Here is an 18,388-nt window from a genome sequence, read left to right as displayed (position 1 = left end):
GGTCTGCCCTTCAGCCTGATCATTGACTTTGATACTGACTTCAAACCTTGGTGTTTGTTCCTGCCACTAGTCCCGCCTACATTCACCCAGGATCCTGACACTGGGCCCTAACACACATTGAAGTCAATGGAAAACTCACAGGCTTCATTCTTTACAGAACTAGGCTCTGCATGAGGGAGAAAAAACTGTCACACTGATATGCAAAGCAAATCCTCAGGAGAGTTATTTTTCCTTAACATTAGGAACAGGAAATAAGTGTGCATGAGTACAAATTAAGGATCATGAGATAGGGACTCTCAACTATTTCTGCTGTATTCTGAATAGTCTATAAATTCTAAAGTTTCATTTTAAAATAAAATTTGGCAAAAATTTCTAGAAGCGGACACTGTTTTGGGGATGCCTCTCTTTGGCCCTAATTCTCTACGCTTCGTTGTAATGGTGCAGCCATCGTAACGTAAGTCAATCTAAAGCTCCAGCCAGATACTAGTAATAAAGATGAGAATTCACCACCGTACCCCATTCATCTCAAGGAAGTCTGAATTTTGGTGAGCAAAAACCGTCTGATATTTAACACTGCATCTGCCCTGACTCTCACCCCTGAATCTTCTACCACAGAAGCAGTTCAGTTATTCAGGGCTGAACAACTTTTATCCCAAATTGGAAAATATTTAAAAACAAGAAACACTCACCTCTATTTCTGAGGTGAGGCAGGCTGGATTTACTAGGCAATCTCCTACCTGGAACGGTTCTGCTGATTGATACTGCTATGACAGAAAAGAAAATTATCTTTACCTCCATCACAGCCCTGGCATGTTAAACCAACCCTGCCTGGAATTAATTTGATCCCTGGCTCTGACTGTCTTTTATATTAATGTCCCCATTAGACCACGGAAACTTTCATTAAAAAAAGAATTAGACTAGCAGTTTTGGTTGCTTTCATGGGAATAACTTTCACTAAGAATCAAAATGACTTGGTCAGTTGCAAATAATGCCAGGAGGCAGCAGTACTGTGCCAGTCACTTGTTAGCCATTGCAGAATCCACCTCTCTTCCTCTGAGTAGTCCGTGGACTAGAGCAACCAGATTTTTTTTCTTTCTTTTTTTTTTGTGACAGTGCTCCTGCAGTACAGTGCAGTGACTGGCTTTAGGACAAGAGGAGTCAAGGTGTCCTTTAGCCTTTCCTGGCTCCCTTCACAAGCATATTTCTCCCATTTTAAGTCCATGTGGCAATCCTCTTTAGTACACGGGGACTGGAGAGATTTTTTCCTCCAGTTTCATGTCTAGATTTTGGCAATAGTACATACAGAGATTAACACTGTTTACTGTAGGTGTAATAAATAGCAACATTTTACTTTTCAAAATCTACCAGGTTGAACTAAATGGCACATTATCAAAAAAACCCTCTTGAGACATGGATATCCTATACTCCACCTCCACAATAAAGTGTTACATCCCACTTAGATCCAAACACCTAACTGCCTCTGTTAGTGTAGACTAGGGTTCACATTCAAGATTGACTCAGGGTTAGGGTTTGGATTCAGGTTCAACATCATCAGCCTCTTTCTATGAGCTACCCATTTTGTGAGATTTCTGGCTGCATCAAAACCCGATCCAGGAAAAAGGCCCTTTTTGGATCCATTCAGAAAGTAAAGCTGCCGGTGCCGGTTGAATCTGGGGATTTGGATCTGAATTCTCCCTCCCACCCACCCCCACCCCACACACACAAATCAAAGGGGGTTGGATTAGAGATTTCAGTATTGGCCCATCTCCAATTACATATTATACAAAATCTTTAATCCAAAACTTTATTTCCCCTCAGGCAAAATTACTCAGTGCACTCACTGACCAGAGAAACCACACACCAAACAAGCTGTTTGCCAACTAAGCAGGAGTTTACTCTGCACAGAAATCAATGGGACTACTTGCAGAGTAAGATGCTATCAAAGTGGGTAGCATCTTAATATGAATCTCAATATGATTAGTTCCAGTGAAATACATGGGACTCTTTGTGGAGTCATAAGGAAACAATAAGCAGCAGTTTGTTAGCTGATGACACATATTAAGAAGACTGAGCTCCAGCCAGACAGAGGAAGTTGGAGAGAAAAGGTGGGTGAAGTAATATCTTTTATGGAACCAACTTCTGTTGGTGAAAGAGACAAGCTTTTGAGGTCTTCAGGTCTGAAGAAGAGCTCTGTGTAGCTCAAAAACGTGTCCTTTTCACCAACAGAAGTCAGTCCAATAAAAGATATTAATAACCTCACCCTCCTTGTCTTTTTAATAGGAAGTTGGAAATGGAGCATCAGGAAAAGTCCATAGCTCTTTTTATTTATGTTCTGCATTTTTTTCTATTTAATTATTTGATTTGATTTAATTTCATTTCATTTGTACATTCATGTAGCACCATATTTGCCAGATCCAACTCTCTACAGGTATCCAAAACATTCCCTCCATTTTTGGCTGCAGCTTCCTGTGTCTTTGGATGAAACTCTGATCATCCCTATAGCAACCTGCAGGGAACTTAGAATGAAAAGCACAGGCTGCAGAAGGTAAGAGTTTGGAAGAGGCACCCGGAAGTTAGTCATTATGTATATGGCTGGAATGCTAGCCCTAGCTGCAGCATCTTTGTAAATATTCTCTTAATAAAAGAGCTAGTTTAGTTTTACCAGCATGCAGTTCTCTTGTGTTATTACCCAGCACATGATACATGAATCCTTCATATACTACGAATGAGACATTTTGATATGTGTCATAATTCTAAAAGCAAATTTGCCTAATCATTAAAATGAGAATCCTCGGGGATCTCACAGCTGCCTAATTAATATCAAAGAATTTTTTAAAAATTCAGGTATTTTAAAAATATTGCTTTTCATTTCCTTAAGTTACACAGATTTTTCTGAAACCATCAAAGGCAATTGTAAAAAAATCACTGTAGTTTTCCTTTAAATAACTGCAAATATACCTCATAAGTAAAATTTACAGCAAGGCTTCATTTAAGATTTGAGTATTAAATACAAAATTGTTGCTGTACACAAAGATCATATAGCTAAATAACTATGGACACCTCTGATGATCAAACTAAAATTACACAGAGCATGTTATGTGCATATGTAAGTGTGAAAGTTATTTGATAGATTTTAAAACTTTGAAGCATTTTGTAGCCCTATCACTCTCCCCCCATTTTTTTCTTTTTAGCTATTTCATCCCATTTTCATTTGCTTGCTGTATGCTCAGGACATTGGATTTTTATACATATCATACTCATGTATTATATTTTTTCTGTTATATAATCAGTTTAAAAGCCACTACAATATGAATCAAAAATGAGATTCCTACAGATATATGTGTTTTGTAGAATTGGATACAATTTCTCCAAGTTATAACTAAAATCAGTGTATTTTGCTAGCCCCCCGCCCCCAGGGCTTTCTTGTAGGTAATATATTGAGAATGATTCCAAACACTGAAGTCTATTAGTTATCCTGCCAGATATCATAATACCAGAGAGAGAGAGCATCTATAAAGTAGATAAATAAGCTTTCAACGTACATCAAAGTAAAACTGAGTTAGAAGATACAGTAAATAACAATCTCACCAGTCAGACCTGGTGGTAAACAAGAGACCTCTAGTACTAGACTTAATTTTGTGCCAAGATGTGTGTATCCCTGAGGCCAAGTCTCTCTGCATCAGAATTCCATAGTCCGGCTGCTTCGATCCATGAGTTAAAGCCATGAAAGGAATGGACAAGCCAATTTAGATCACTGAACAAACCTTAAATATTCATCCTGCCAAATCCTGGAGCAATTTATGGGGGCAGAAGGACAGGAGATTGTCTATTAGTTAAAGTTGGGAGATAGTGGTCAAGATGCCTGGTTGGAGTCTATACCCAGCTCATCTGGACTATGTCTCAGTTTACCCATCAGTAAAATGGCTATTTTATCTACCTTACAGGGATGTGTTAAGGCTTCATTTATTAATGTTTACGAAGTGCCTGAATCCTGAACACACTGGATGAAGATATCAATACCGTACCTTTTGTCAATGTGTTACTGCATAAAAAATAATTGCAATATGTAAGGAGAAACCAAGTCTCTTGGTTCTTACCAGAGGAAATATTGATATTTTACCTCACACTTGTTCTTGGTGAGACTGAGAGTCTTTGTTGTTATTTCACTGCAGCTCAAAGTCTGGCCCAAGAAGACAGCTTGAGAAACTGGCCTGTGCTCTGGGGAGATCTCTGGGGGAAGGAGCTAAGGAATCATTTCCCAAAGCCATGACTATAGCCTGTAATAGCCCCTGTGGCTGGAATGTCCCCTCTGCAGGCAGAAATGGCCAGTAAGGCCATGTAGTCACACACCAACCATGCTTACATGCTTCAGCCTATCCCACAAGCTTTCCTCTGTGCTGTATGCAGGCAGTTCCTGAAGAATTATATTAGATAGACTCATCTGCCGAGTGATGAATGTCAAACAAATATTTATTAAGGAAAAGCACCTATAAGTAGTGGTCAGTTACTTACAAGTGGAAAGCACATCAGGATGAACTCACCTGTCACCTTCAGCAATGGACAATCCACAGTTTCAGCTTTCCTTTGTCAGGCTGACATATATATCTTTTTTGTTATTTTTTCTTATAAATATGTATTAGTCTCTTATTTCCCTATCAATTTTCCACTCCTGTCAGTACAAGGTGTGTACTAACTCTAACTGTTCTGTTTTAGCTTTGTTGTTTAGGGTTACAACCCTCTAGGATTGTCCTGGAGCCTCCAGGTATTAAAGATTCACCTTTAATTAAAGATTATGTCATGTGATGAAACCTCCAGGAATACATCCAACCAAACTTGGCAACCCTACTGTAGTTGCTAGCATCTTCTGTTTTCCTCACAAACATAATTGCTCTGCATCTTTCTTACACATGTGCAATGCTACTTATGCTTAAACTGTAAAAGAGTTGAACCACAGCAGGCTTCTGTGAGGCCTAACTATGCCTTTGCTCCCAACATGTTTGCTCATAAGTACATAAAAGGTTGTTACAAGGAGGAGGGAGAAAAAAAATGTTCTTCTTAACCTCTGAGGACAGGACAAGAAGCAGTGGGCTTAAATTGCGGCAAGGGAAGTTTAAGTTGGACATTAGGAAAAACTTCCTAACTGTCAGGGTAGTTAGGCACTGGAATAAATTGCCTAGGGAGGTTGTGGAATCTCCCTCATTGGAGATTTTTAAGAGCGGGTTAGACAAACACCTGTCTGGCATGGTCTAGATAATACTCAGTTCTGCCCTGAGTGCAGGGGACTGGACTAGATGGCCTCTCGAGGTCCCTTCCACTCATATGATTCTAGGATATTGGATCCCAAGCACTCTGAAGAGTGCAAGTGCCATGGGCAGGCATCTCACAAACTGTCCCACACCATTTCTGCTGTATGCAGTACCCGGCACACCTTGGAATGGGGAGGAGCAGAATTTGCTCCACATGAGTAATTTACTCTTTACAGTTCAAACCTAACCCTTGGTAGTCAGCGTTGGTAGTGTTAATAATCCAGAATGAAATGGAATATTTCCAAGAGCCCAATAATACACTTGTAGTTTGTATCTATCTGCTAGTGTTTTCTCAGAGGAATGCGTACAAGGCAGATCGAGCAGAAATACCAGTCACATCTGCAGCATTTCCACTCATCCCATCTGCTTTTTATTTCATCAGCTGGGAAAGCACAGCTCTAGTCATCTCAGAAGACCATTTTATAGGGATTAGTGTGGATAATTTAGAATTGATAGGAGGAAGAATGTATCCTGCTTGGCCAGATATTTTTTAAATGTATTTCTACTGGGTTTGATTACAGTGTAAAGACTTGTTTATTGTTGTTGCCAAGACACTGTAATAGATACAAGCTGCATTTAAGCATCCTCATACCTATTTTGCCTAAACCATTTTTTAGACCACAATATTAATAAACATTAACCAAAATCTGGATCTCTGCAATGTGACATGGGTCTAATTTCTTCCACTTCAGGCCAATGTCAGTATCACTAGCAGATTGACGAGGGAACCCAGGAGGGAGGGTCTATTAAGAGATAGGTAGAGTTCAGTGACATGTCTATTATTTTTCTATTTTCATGGTGATGGATCAAGCATATAAGGTACAGAAGTTCAACAACCCAGAGACTCTCTGCTCCCACCATGCAACTGGAAAGATAAACACTGCTGAGCTACTGGGAGGAAAGAAGGCCTAGAATCCAGGCTGATGCCCCTTGTCCATGGACCTGGAGGCCACCTTCACCACCTTAGAGCAGGAGGAAATACTACTGAGTTTCTCAGAGCAGGAGGGACACTGATCAGCACCATGAAAATACTAGAAGGAAGTGAAGAAGTATGTGGAAATTATGGCTTCACATTTGTGAATGATGATTTATTGTATGTTTTGTGAAATCATAACCAAAAATGTTAACTTCTAACTGACGAGTTTTATTAAATCTAAATGGTCATATCTCATTTCCTCCTTTGGTTATTATGACTGTGCAACAGTGAGATGACAACTGTTACAAAATGTTATGGCAGAGCAGGGAGGGATACTCCTACATTGGATTAAACTAATGGTACTCTCTAAATTGTCACTATATGGATTTAATTGCTCCCTTGCTTAATTTTTACCTGCATCCACAAGACGAGGACTTTGATAGCTGGCCAATAGGTAATCTGTGTTTTTTAGATGGTAGAATTCTATTTTTCTGCAAGATAGAAATTGAGGGATTCTAGATATTGCACCTGCATCCGTCAATCTAAGCTTAGGGGCCATGTATAACTTGGAACCGTAACTAAAATAGAGAGAGACAAATTGTCCCCTCCTCCTCTGCATGTGGAAGGGGAAAAAAACCTAGTGGATGCCTTGTGATATGGGACAGTGCTTCCTTTTCAGCACTATTTCCGGTTCTTCTGACCTTACTGAAGGTTCCTCAAGGATCTGGATCCAGGTGTGAGGAGGGAATGGGCAATTGGGGGAGGGAGTGCAGCTGAAGAAATGGCTATTCTCCATGGCATTGTATCACACAAGCCTGTGGGAATTCAACCTCAAAATTAATGCTAGAGTTCACTTAGGTGTTGTGTCCCTATATGCTGTGGAATAAATCCATGTGTGGGATTTCAGGGACAACTGTCCGGAGGGGAAGTCTTAGAGCACGGCTTCATTGGAGCTATGCAGCTAAGGGGCTGGTAGAGGGCTATAAGAGTCTGGAAGGCTGCAACGATGCACAGGTCCTCTGTGTGGATGCCTCTTGCAGATCATCCTCAAGATGCATGTGGATCTCAGGCAATCTACAGATAGGGGATGCAGTCTCTGCCCTTTCCAGATGATGTGAAACATTATGGAGTTTCTTGTCTCATACAGCTTATTCTCATTGAGGGGAAGATTTGGCTACAGTTATTTTTCAAAATTATGTAATACTTTTAAAAGTTTGTTTGTATACAGTGTACACACATACACCAAGATCTGAACCCATTTGCTTACCGCTAAATAAATGAGTTGGTTAAAAACCCACAGATAATCAGTAAGATTTGTAGTCATCTTCTGCCACCATCATTACTGGAGTTCAAGCATGGACTGAGGCAAAATGTACCAAGGCATCCATTAGGTCTATTCAAGCTGTATATAGAAGTAAAACAAAATGGTACGGTATCCTGCAAAGACTCCAAGCTGAGGAGGTGACTGGGTTCATCTGTATTGACATTAGTTAGCAGCTGCAATGAGAGCCTGCGGATTGTCAAGTGTCGGAAATACTTCGCAACTCGGGTACACACTGACAAAACACAACAAGTCTTAACAAGTACATAATTCAATAACCAAATGCTGAAATGGGTCTGTTCTTCCTCTCAATTTGTTGCACTTTCAGCTGCCTTTCCAGAATTAAAGCATATCATTTGTACGGAAATGGGGGAACTTGTGGAAGTCAAAGCATGGAGTCACAGTTTAAATCTATGCCTCACTCCTACCTTCTGAAACATTAAAATTAACTACAGCTTATTGCACGTGCTGACAGTCACTGCTATTTCGTGGTGCTGGCTGCATAACAGGATAAAACCTATATTAATTTTATCTCTAATGCTGAAGTCCTCCGTATAATACAATTAACAGAATCCAATAGGATTTGGTTTTATATAGCTGCCAGAGAGAAATTGTGGAATCAGGACTGGGGGAAAGGTAATCTATGAAAGAATCTTCCTTAAGAAGTGATTCACAAAATGAAAGTGTTTAGAAACTACTGCCGATAATGCTACACTCTACAGAGCACCTTTCATAAAAGGACCTTAAAGCCCTTTCCATTATAAACAGTATATTAAGCCTTACAAATCCCCTTTGAGGTACATATTTTATTCTACAAATGAGTAAACTGAGGCACAAAAATATTAAGTGGCTGGCTGAAGGTCACTGCAGTGAGTCAGCTTCAGAGTCTGGGATAGAACCCAGAAGTCTTGTTTTCCATTTTCTAGCTGTCACCACTAAATCACACTTCCTACATAATAATATTAATCACGGTAGTGGTCTGCAAGCATGCATCATATTTTTACTGTAAAACCAAACTGGTTATTGTCTCATCTATTTATCTGACAATTAGGTAAAATATTACTTTTTTCTCATCCTAAAACTTGCTTCGCATAAGTGATGTTGCACATGTGAGAAATTGCAGAGTAATCATGTTTAGCGTTGCACATATGTAAGAAAATGAAAAGGAATCATGTTTGTGGCAAAAACAGAAGATAAAGTAACCAGAAAGCTAAAAAAAACCAACACCACAGCACGCAGTTTGAGTTAGTTACAGGGGTGGAGAATTGGTATGAAAATGAGACAAGATAACAAAAGTTATAAATGAGCAGCCGAATAAAAGGAAGCTGAAACCGTGTATTGTCCAGCGCTGGAGGCAACTGTGAGAGACCATCCCAATAAGCTTCCCACTTGTAAGTAACTGATCATTATTTGCTGAGTGTTTTGCCTTAATAAAGATTTGTTAGACCCATCTTCTACGTGCTGAATTTCAGTCCAACAGAGGAGGGTGGGGCTAAGTATGGAAAAATGTAATAATTCCTATAAAATGTGTTATGGATCTTTAGTGACCAGTTTTACATAACATCTGATGGTACCTCGAAAACAGCTTTTTGTCAACAAGTGGGATATCCGTGCTTTTATTAGGGACAACTGGTACAAAAAGTAGTTTGATTTTATACAAATGTATTTGCTGATCATCCTGACTGAGATTTTCAAAGCCACCTAAAGGTCTTTGATGCTCAATTCTCACTAGAAATTAATGGGAATTGGACCCTCTAGGCAGCTTTGAAAATCCAGCTCCACACCCTTTAACTTAAGCACTTAACAGAAAAGTGGAGTTAAGTTAAGAGATTGTTTTAATTGTAAATCAACTAATAAGCAGAATAGGGCTGGGAGAATTATTTGGATGAGCTGAGAACCTGACACTTCCTGAAGCACCAGCATTCTAGTAACTGAATCTAAACTGAGCATTACAGGTTTGGTTTGGTAGAGGTGTACATGGCTAGATGCGTGTGGCAGCATAGAGCCAGCTGCATATATCCGCCACCCTCCCAATAGTTCCTCCCATCCCTGGAGTGCAGCTGGCAGGAGACAATTGATGGGGCGGGGGGGGGGATGTAGGATGGAGAGGAAGATCTTGTGCGTAAGGTATTGAACTGGCATTTAGGATATTTGGGTTCTATTCCTAACTCTGCCATGGACTTTCTGGGTCAAATTAATCAGTTCTGAATGTACATCTACACTGCATGCTTTTTTCAGGGGTGTAGAGCATTCATACCTGTGTAGCCTCCTTTGTACAGGTATAAAAAATAGCAGTGTAGAACACGAGGCTCAGTTTAGGAGAGTAAAGCCATGCCTGAAGGGTGTGGGTATGTAATTGAGTGTATACTCTACATGTATCTCTACACGGCCAAGCCATGCCTCCCCATCTACACTGTTATGTTTAGCAGGATAGGGTCCTCCTGCCTCTTCACTGATGCAGCCTTTCCCTGCTGCACGGAAAGACTCCAGCACCAGGGAGGCAGCGGAGGAAAGTGTCTACAGCTCCCTGCTGCTGGAGCCCGGGGAAAGCAGAGCCTTTTCCCCCTGCCAGAGCCTTTCACTGACACATGTAGCTACACACCATGGGGTGGTCACAGATTGCTTTTCACTGCAGTGTGTAGCTACACGTACACTACATGCCACCGACACTGGTGTGTAGCGTTGATGTAGCCAGAGTGTGATCCACAAAGTCAGCACACCATGTGGGGTGCCACCTAAGGTGGCCAATGGGACATCCCAATCTGAGAGGTGTGTGCTAAGTCCCCTGTGTGTCTATTTGTCACTTCCAACAGGGGTGTGGCAGGCCAGCCAGCAAGATAGCTCAGGACGCTAGTAGTATTCAGCCAGAGTTTTCTCACATAAAGAGAATCTGAGCTCTGCAATCCTTTCTGGGCAGCTCTGAATTCCACCTTTTAATTCCCCTTTCCATGCCTGCTATTTCCTGTAGGTTTAGCAGGGTGGGGCAAACTGGGTCTGTAAGCTTTCATTAACCCTCTCATTGCCAGTGTGGGACTTATCACAAGGTTTTTCTGAACTGTCCTATAGAGCAGGAGTGAGCAAACTTTTTGGCCCAAGGCCCACATCTGGGTGGGAAATTGCATGCAGGGCCATGAATGTAGGGCTGGGGCAGGGGCTTGGGATGCAGAAGGGAGTGCAGGCTGTGGGAGGGAGTGAGGTGTGCAGGAAGGGGCTCAGGGCAAGGGGTTGGGGCAGAATAGGGGTGCAGGGTGTACTAGGGAGCGCAGAGTGCAGGAGGGGACTCAGGGCAGGGGATTGGGGTGCAGAAGGGGTGCAGGGTGCGACGGGAGGTTGGGGGTACAGGCAGGGTGCGGTGGGGGCTCAGGGCAAGAAGTTGGGGTGTGGGCTCTGGTCCAGCGCCGCTTACCTGGAGCGGCTCCGGGGTGGCAGTGGCACGCACCGGGGCCAGGGCAGGCTCCCTGCCTGCCCTGGCCCTGCACCGCTCCCGGAAGTGGCTGGCACCACGGCCCTGCGGCCCCTGGGGCAGAGGGCTCCACATGCTGCCCTCGCCTGTGGGTACCTCCCCCGAATCTCCCATTGGCCACGGTTCCCCGTTCTCGGTCAATGGGAGCTGCAGGGGGAGGTACCCACAGGCGAGGGCAGTGTGCGGAGCCCTCTACCCTCCCTCCCTCAGGGGCCACAAGGACATGGTGCCAGCCGCTTCCGGGAGCGGTGCAGGACCCACAGCGCCACGGGGGTGGCAATCCCGCAGTCTGGATCCAAAGCCCTGATGGGCTGGATCCAACCCATGGGCTGTAGTTTGCCCACCCCTGCTATAGAATTTATCAGAGAACTATATCCCAGCAATAGGAGGATTCAAAAACTATATATCATTTATAAATTCTTTTGGTCTTTATTATATATATTACAGATTCCTATTAAATGTCTATAGAACATTATGGGTTTCAGCCCTTTGGTACAGGATTAGTCCATAAAGAGCAGAGTTTCCAAACCTGCATAGTCAGCTCTAAGCCATTTGCTTCAGGATATGGAATGGTGTTATGGATGAAGGATGCTACTCCCTTCCAATGCAGGGTTTGTGGATTCATAGTGGGTGCTAATGCACCCATCATGCATCACTTACCCCCACCCCTGTGACACTGCAAAGAACCTCTCTGGAGATTTCCTCCAAGGCACAGAGGGTAGGACTCGCTCTCGCTGGGTCTCTGACTCAATGTTTGAAAACATTTATCCACAATGGAACAGACACTGGGCTGGAGAGAGACTTTACAGTCCAGTAGTTAGGGCGCCTACATGGGAGATGGGGGACTCTGGGTCCAGTCCCTCTTTCATTATTTATCCACAGTGGAATAGTTTCAACAGGCCAAACTGAGGGAGCTCTGCATCAGAATACCCCATAGCCCAGCTGTTAGAGCAGTCCCCTGAGAATGGGAAACACTTGTTCAAATTCTCCTTTGGGGGGGGGAGAGTGTGGGGGAAATGAACCTGAGTCTCTCACATTCCAGGCATGTGCTCTAACCACTGGACTACAAGTTAGAAGGTGGAAACTGCTTTCTCCTGCTGGATTTCAAATGAGACCCTATCCTGTATATGGCTTCTGGATACTTACCGGATCAGGCCCTGCACGCAACTTAGGTAGCCCGAATAGTTGTCTTCCCTGGTTTGTGGATTGCTCTGGGCTTTAGAGGGGAGATAAGCATCTAGATGGAGGCAGGACATGCCCGGAGGCAGAAACAATAGCATCTAGGGCATGTTTACTTTGAAAAGTTAGGCACTGAGTGGGTGTAGGAGCCTGCAGGAGTTTTCTGGATCACAGTGGAGCCAAAACAGGGACTTGGACGGCTTGGATCTGGGCCAGAGTCCGCTTGCAGGGGTTCTCTACTGCCTGGCTGACTATAGCAGCATGAATACAGCATTTCTACCACGTCCGGGCTTTATGCAGTTGCACCCTTCAGGTTTTTGTCCACTGGGAGCAAACACAGTAATTTCACAGTAATTTCATCTTTTAAAAAATGGAGACAAGCAAAAAGCAAAGAAGTTTCAATTAATTGGAGAGTCAAAGGGAAACTCCCTAAAAAATGAGGCCATATTGTAAGTAATCTTAGTAGGAAGAGGTTCTTGAACCTGTAATCCTGTTTGCATTTCCATTCATTCATGTTCATATTTCCTGCAAGGTCTGAGATCCTATAATCCTACATGAAAGCTCTGTTGGTTTTCAGATTAACCAGCAACAAACTATCTGAGATCCTTTCAAAACAAAACCAAACTATACAAAGTGCCATTTCTACCATGTCACTTGTCTGATCATAACATCTAACTCGGAGTTTGCTTCAGGTAACCAACCCACCTGATCCAAATTTATGGGAATTTTTTTTGGTCAAGAAATCGCACTGACAATTTTGTGTCTAGTACTGCCTGGTACAGAAATAGCATAAGAACAGCTTTGCTTGGGGTACTTTGACATTTACGCTTCACATCGTGGCCAAAACTAAGGAGTGCAAAGGTTGGAAAGGAGTGAGCTAAACTTAACCAAAACTCAAAGAATAAAAATGGTTAATGGTTAATGGTTTGGGTGAAGATTTTTATGGAGCTTATGTTATTTTCTTTAACATGGGTCACTGAGACACTTGATATTAAAAGACAATGTTTTGAAATGGCAACAGTGTATACTAACCTGCATTTACACACTGCCTTTCATCCTGAAGGATTTCCAAATGCTACACTTTATTTATATGATAACTTACCCACCACTGATATACTACCACCTCTTGGTATAATGCAGCATCAGTTTTGTACCAGCCACGCTACGCAGCAGTTTTCATGGGGAAGGAGACTAGCTTCTCCAACTGAAAATACAATCGGAATTTGAGATAGTGAGTATTAATTACCCAATTTGCAAGATGGCTAGGTGCCATTATTACTCTTGTTAAAAAGGTCACAGGATATTATAGCCACAGGAAATTATGGCCTTGAGTTTATATTTCTTCTGAAAGGTGGTGAGGCAAATTCTGTTGTCAGTCCCACCAGAGTAATTCCATTGTAGTTACTCTGGATTTACACCAATGTAACTGACAATAGAATTTAGGCCTGAACCTTCTTCTTCAGAGTGCTCTGTAGAACAATGCTGGGACATTGATTAAGTACCTACTCAGAAAACAGTGGCAACAACCGTCAAAACTACATATAGTTCCTATTTATATTCAGTTTCACATCCGAGTGACAAAGCCTTGGCTCCGCTTATCTAGAGCACAAAAAAAAGATCTCAACCCAGACTAGAATAGCTGCAGGCCATGTTTTTATTGTTACTAATTAATACCAGATTGCTATGCAATCATATGTGATAAAAATGTCTGTTTTATGAAATATTCAAAGTCGGATTTAAATTAATAAAATACTTGAGTGCATGAGAAGGATGTTTGTTTCTCTTTATAACACATGCTACATTCTGCTCCTTTATCCCCTCTGAAATGCACATGGACCGATCCCTGTTCCTTATGCTAGTTTTCGCCTAAAACAGCAATTATAGTTTCTCCCTAGAGGCCTTTCAGTTTTTTGAGCTATACCCACTCAGTTTACAGCTTGTCAACAGTTGTATTTGGTAGATGCTCATGATATGCAAGAAGTGAATTACCTGTATGCTTTTCAGCTGGTTCTCTACAATAACCACCATCCTTACAGCTAAGAGACTGGATGGGATGCTACTGAGAGTCCATGAACACTACTTTCAACCAACTGAAGGTCACTGTTAAATAACGGAAAGCCCTTCCTCATACTAAAGGCCAAATGTGCTGCTGCTTCAGTTCTCCCAAAAAGAATTATTTTAAAAACACCATGAAACATCGGTAGGAGATCAAATTAGGGCTGTATTGATTAACTGAATTATTGACATATTTTGTGACAAATGTTATGTCAATTAGAAAATATCTAGCAGTGGAACATTCAGGAAAGAATCCAAGATGAGCAACTCAGCAGGAAATATTACTAAAAAGGACACAAAGATATCAAGCAAAAGATTGTTTTTAAAAATGAAGGGTAAAAGTGGAGGCCAATACTTTTATACATGACAGGCCAATGATCAGCCAATTAATTGCTCTATTGCATAACAGTCTAACAGAGTACTGAAAGACAAATTTTGCTGACCTTCACTATCTTTGAAAAAAAACACATTATGAATGCCAGCAACGTTCGTTGTCAGTTTATGGTTGTCTCTTCCTCTGTCCTTTCCCTCCCTGCTACCCTCTTTTAATGCCTGAAGAAATTGAAGCAAACACAAATAATGTCAATGCTAATGTTTGGAAAAGATCACACAAAAAGCTGCCTTAGTTAACAGGGTGTTTTGACTTGCAAACTCTGATGGCTAGGCTCACAGAGAATATAGAAACCAGCATCCTTGTCGTCCTTTTGGCAGTTGCTAGCTGAGGAAAAAGAGAGAGCTTGCCCTTGGCTGAGCCAGTAGGTACTGTGCTCAACCATGCCTTTCTCACTAAGAAGCTGCTCTTTACATTTTTTTGTGCATAATGTGTCATCCTTTCCCACTTCATCATGCTAGAACAGGCATTGGACGGGAGTCTGCTACATAGCAGCAGCAGAAACAATCTTGCTTTACTAGTGCATGTTTATGAACTATTTTCAGAACCGTGGAGGTAGCCATATTTTTAAACAACGAGCCTTAGTTTGGAAAATCCTGAAGATCAAAACCAACTTACAAAACTAGTCCCATTAACTCGATTCACAGGTTTCCATACCATGACACCAGGTAACAAGAGAAGAAAGTTATAGGACCCCACTCCATCCTCACTAGAAAGAAAAGGTGGTTGCAACCCTTGGAATCCTGTTTATCACAGGTGGGGGTCATGCCCCCGGGATGAAAGCAATGGATAAGTAAGGCAAGCAGGCATCAGGGCCCACCATTCTCTCACAGAACCCACCAGCGGTTCTCTCATTCACTTAGGTGGGAGTAATATCAGGACATTGATCTTCAGACAGTCAGCTGTTAGGAGTAGAAGAAGGTAATGTCCCATACAAACCTTTGCTTAGGGTGGCCACCTTTAATCTCTGTCAGAGACTCCACAGGAGCAGCATCAACAAAGGAAGCAGTGAATATACATTGAAACAGCATGTTCCCAGCTGTCCTAGTTACACCTGTGGCACTCTGTGCCTCAATATAGCACCCTGGAACCCCCATATCCACCACAGCCATATAACTATGATATGTTTTGTACAAAATATGCCTTGTGATGTATCATTTTTAAGGTCTTGATCCGTTGAACATTAATATCCTGTTAGATTGTATGTGCTATCATTATATGTGAAGTTGTGAAGTTTGGCTATGTATGTGTTACTGAAATATGTTGTGAGGTTGGGAACACCCACAACCAGACTTTCAGGTACACCAGTGGACGAGCCAGATGCACTGATGGCCCATTAAAGGAATCTACACTCCCAAGGACTATCCCAGGAACTGTACACAATAGACACTTCCCAGAGATAGCAAAGGAGACTGCTTGATCCAGGTCATAGCAAAGGATCTTTCCAGCAAGCTGGAAGTGGCATCATTACTTGGCCTCACTCTCCCCACAACTCAACACCTGGAAACACATCTGGAGGACAAAGACTTTGAACTGGGGAGGTGGTCTCGGGCTGGAGGAGACTTCCAGACTCTGTATTGAAGATCTGTGACCTGTTTTAATTATCATGGTGAGACACGGCTTAATTCAAATCCTGTTTAGTTATAGAACTTAGACTGCAAATTTATTTTATTTCTTAGATAACCAACGTTGATCTCTACGCTCACTGCTTATAATCACTTAAAATCAATCTTTCTGTAGTTAATAAATCTGTTGTATATTTTACCTAAAACAGTGTGTTTTGGTTGAAGTGCTTGGGTAATCTGCTCAGGTTACAAAGGCTGGTGAACTTTCCTTTGTAGAGGTGTTGAACTTAATGAACTTACTCTCGTCAGGCTTCTGACTAGTGCAAGATGGTACAGCTCTGGGGTGCAAGGCTGAGGAGCTGGGGGGAACTGGCTGGAGCCTCTCTATTGTTAGTTCATGAGTGGCTGGGAGAAGCATTCATGTAACTCAGTTGCCTGTGTCCCTACCTGTGGATGTCTGTGTAAGTACAATTCCTGACAGAGGTTTGTGGCTTACCAACAGCATCACAGTGTGAGAGGGAGCCCAGGTTGGTGGGACAGAAGACTCAGCGGTCCCAGAGTTCAGGTTGCACCCTGGGAAAACCCATCACAACACCCCGTCCTCAATCAACACAGCCCACTTGTGGGGCAGTGCTGTGCATCTGCAAATGGGTACATTAAGGGTACCTTGTACTGTTGAACCTATTTTCCTGAGCAGACTTTCTGCTGCTGGGGCCCTTCGCTAGTATCTACACTGGCATCAGCTCTAGGCTGCATTTGGCTCATTGTCTAAGGGATGCTGGAATAATTTTCCTTTTCATAAATGCAGGCACATTTCTAGAGAGTTAATAAACCTCATATTTAGGAACCCTGCAACCTCCCAAAACGACATTCAGTAATACAAAGTTAATCACTGAAAACATTCATAGTCAAAGGAAGAGTTTATTCTGCAAATAATTTGCAGCATTGCTCAGCAGCCGATAGTCATTAAGTACCGATCATTTCATTTAGGGCCATTCTGCCATTGTTCTGTGCACAGAATTCCCATTTAAATCAATGAACATTCTCATAGATCAATGGCATTATATAGCCTTCAGAGCTTGACCCTGCACCAACTGAAGTTAATGGAAAAACTCCTCATGACTTCAGTGGTGCAGAAGCAAGCCCTAGGTCAGCAATGTAATCTGTTTGTGTGGGGCATTTATTGCCATCTTCTCTTGTTAAACATTCGAATGATTTTTCAATACAAAAAGGCATGTACAAAGACTAAGGATTCTAAACGGCCGGAGGCAATAGAAAAAACAAACTTACAGAGCAAACTAACTTTAAAAAAGAGTCTAATTTATCATTTTTAAATCAAGAGATTTACACAATAGGCTGTAATCAGCTCATTGGAAGACAAGACTTCAACCATTGAAGAAAAAAATATAGAAACATATTTCAGTGTGTTAGACCAAATACCCAGTCATGGACACTAAGAAAAAACCTGGACTCATCCCATAACTAGCATATCGATACAAAAAACATTTAAAATATGATCAATTCTAAATCAAGCTGTGACTTGTTCAGAAATGAGGAAGACATGAATATTTAGTAGCTTCAGAATCATTTATCTGATCAAATGTTTGTGGCACAACTGACATTTGAGAGGGTAGCTTAGAAGACAAAGAGCTTCATCATCATTTTAAAAGCTATAGATTTTTTAGAATTGTAAATAAGTGTGTGGCAAATTGAGTATCTGTTTTCATAACGTCTCTTTTCAAAGATTTAAATGGCATGATGTCCTTGATATAAATTGAATGTTTTTTGCAATCACCAAGAAAATGAATGCAAATTAGAAGAGTCCTACAGATTTTACTCTTGATACTTCTCTGACTAAAAAGACACACAACTGAAAAATCCCTTTCTATGGATAATTCAGGGTCAAACGTTTCCACCTAACAATTGGAATAATTTTGGCAATAAATAAAGAGAATTATCTCCCCCAGCAACCTCTTTTAAGCCTATTACACAGAAGTTGGAGGCACTTGACTTATTTTCCAGAGTCTCCAAACAGCATTGCAATACGGCTTTACCTTGTAATGTTTTTCAATAATATTCAGTGCTATTTAAATCCAGCTTATGTTGATCTTGACCGATAATTATCTTTTTTGATTCTTTTCCTTCTGTTCTACTGAAATGTCCAGCTTTGATGTTTAGCAGAAATAGTATTC

The 18,388-nt window shown here is 41.7% G+C and overlaps 1 protein-coding gene across 1 annotated transcript in view; it reads right to left on the bottom strand.

Moving 5' to 3' along the window:
• Positions 1 to 18,388, bottom strand: part of LOC144930565 (uncharacterized) — a 105,121-nt gene that overhangs the window by 52,189 nt on the left and 34,544 nt on the right. Inside the window, exon 3 of the mRNA XM_078852889.1 lies at positions 690 to 764. Coding sequence (XP_078709015.1) covers positions 690 to 764 — 75 coding nt within the window. The remainder of the gene's footprint in view (positions 1 to 689; positions 765 to 18,388) is intronic.

Source organism: Lepidochelys kempii, chromosome 5 (genome assembly GCF_965140285.1).
Source record: "Lepidochelys kempii isolate rLepKem1 chromosome 5, rLepKem1.hap1, whole genome shotgun sequence".
NCBI classification, from domain to species: Eukaryota; Metazoa; Chordata; order Testudines; family Cheloniidae; genus Lepidochelys; species Lepidochelys kempii.
Note: the sequence above shows the minus strand (reverse complement) of the source record. Positions and strands in the feature narration are given on the sequence as shown.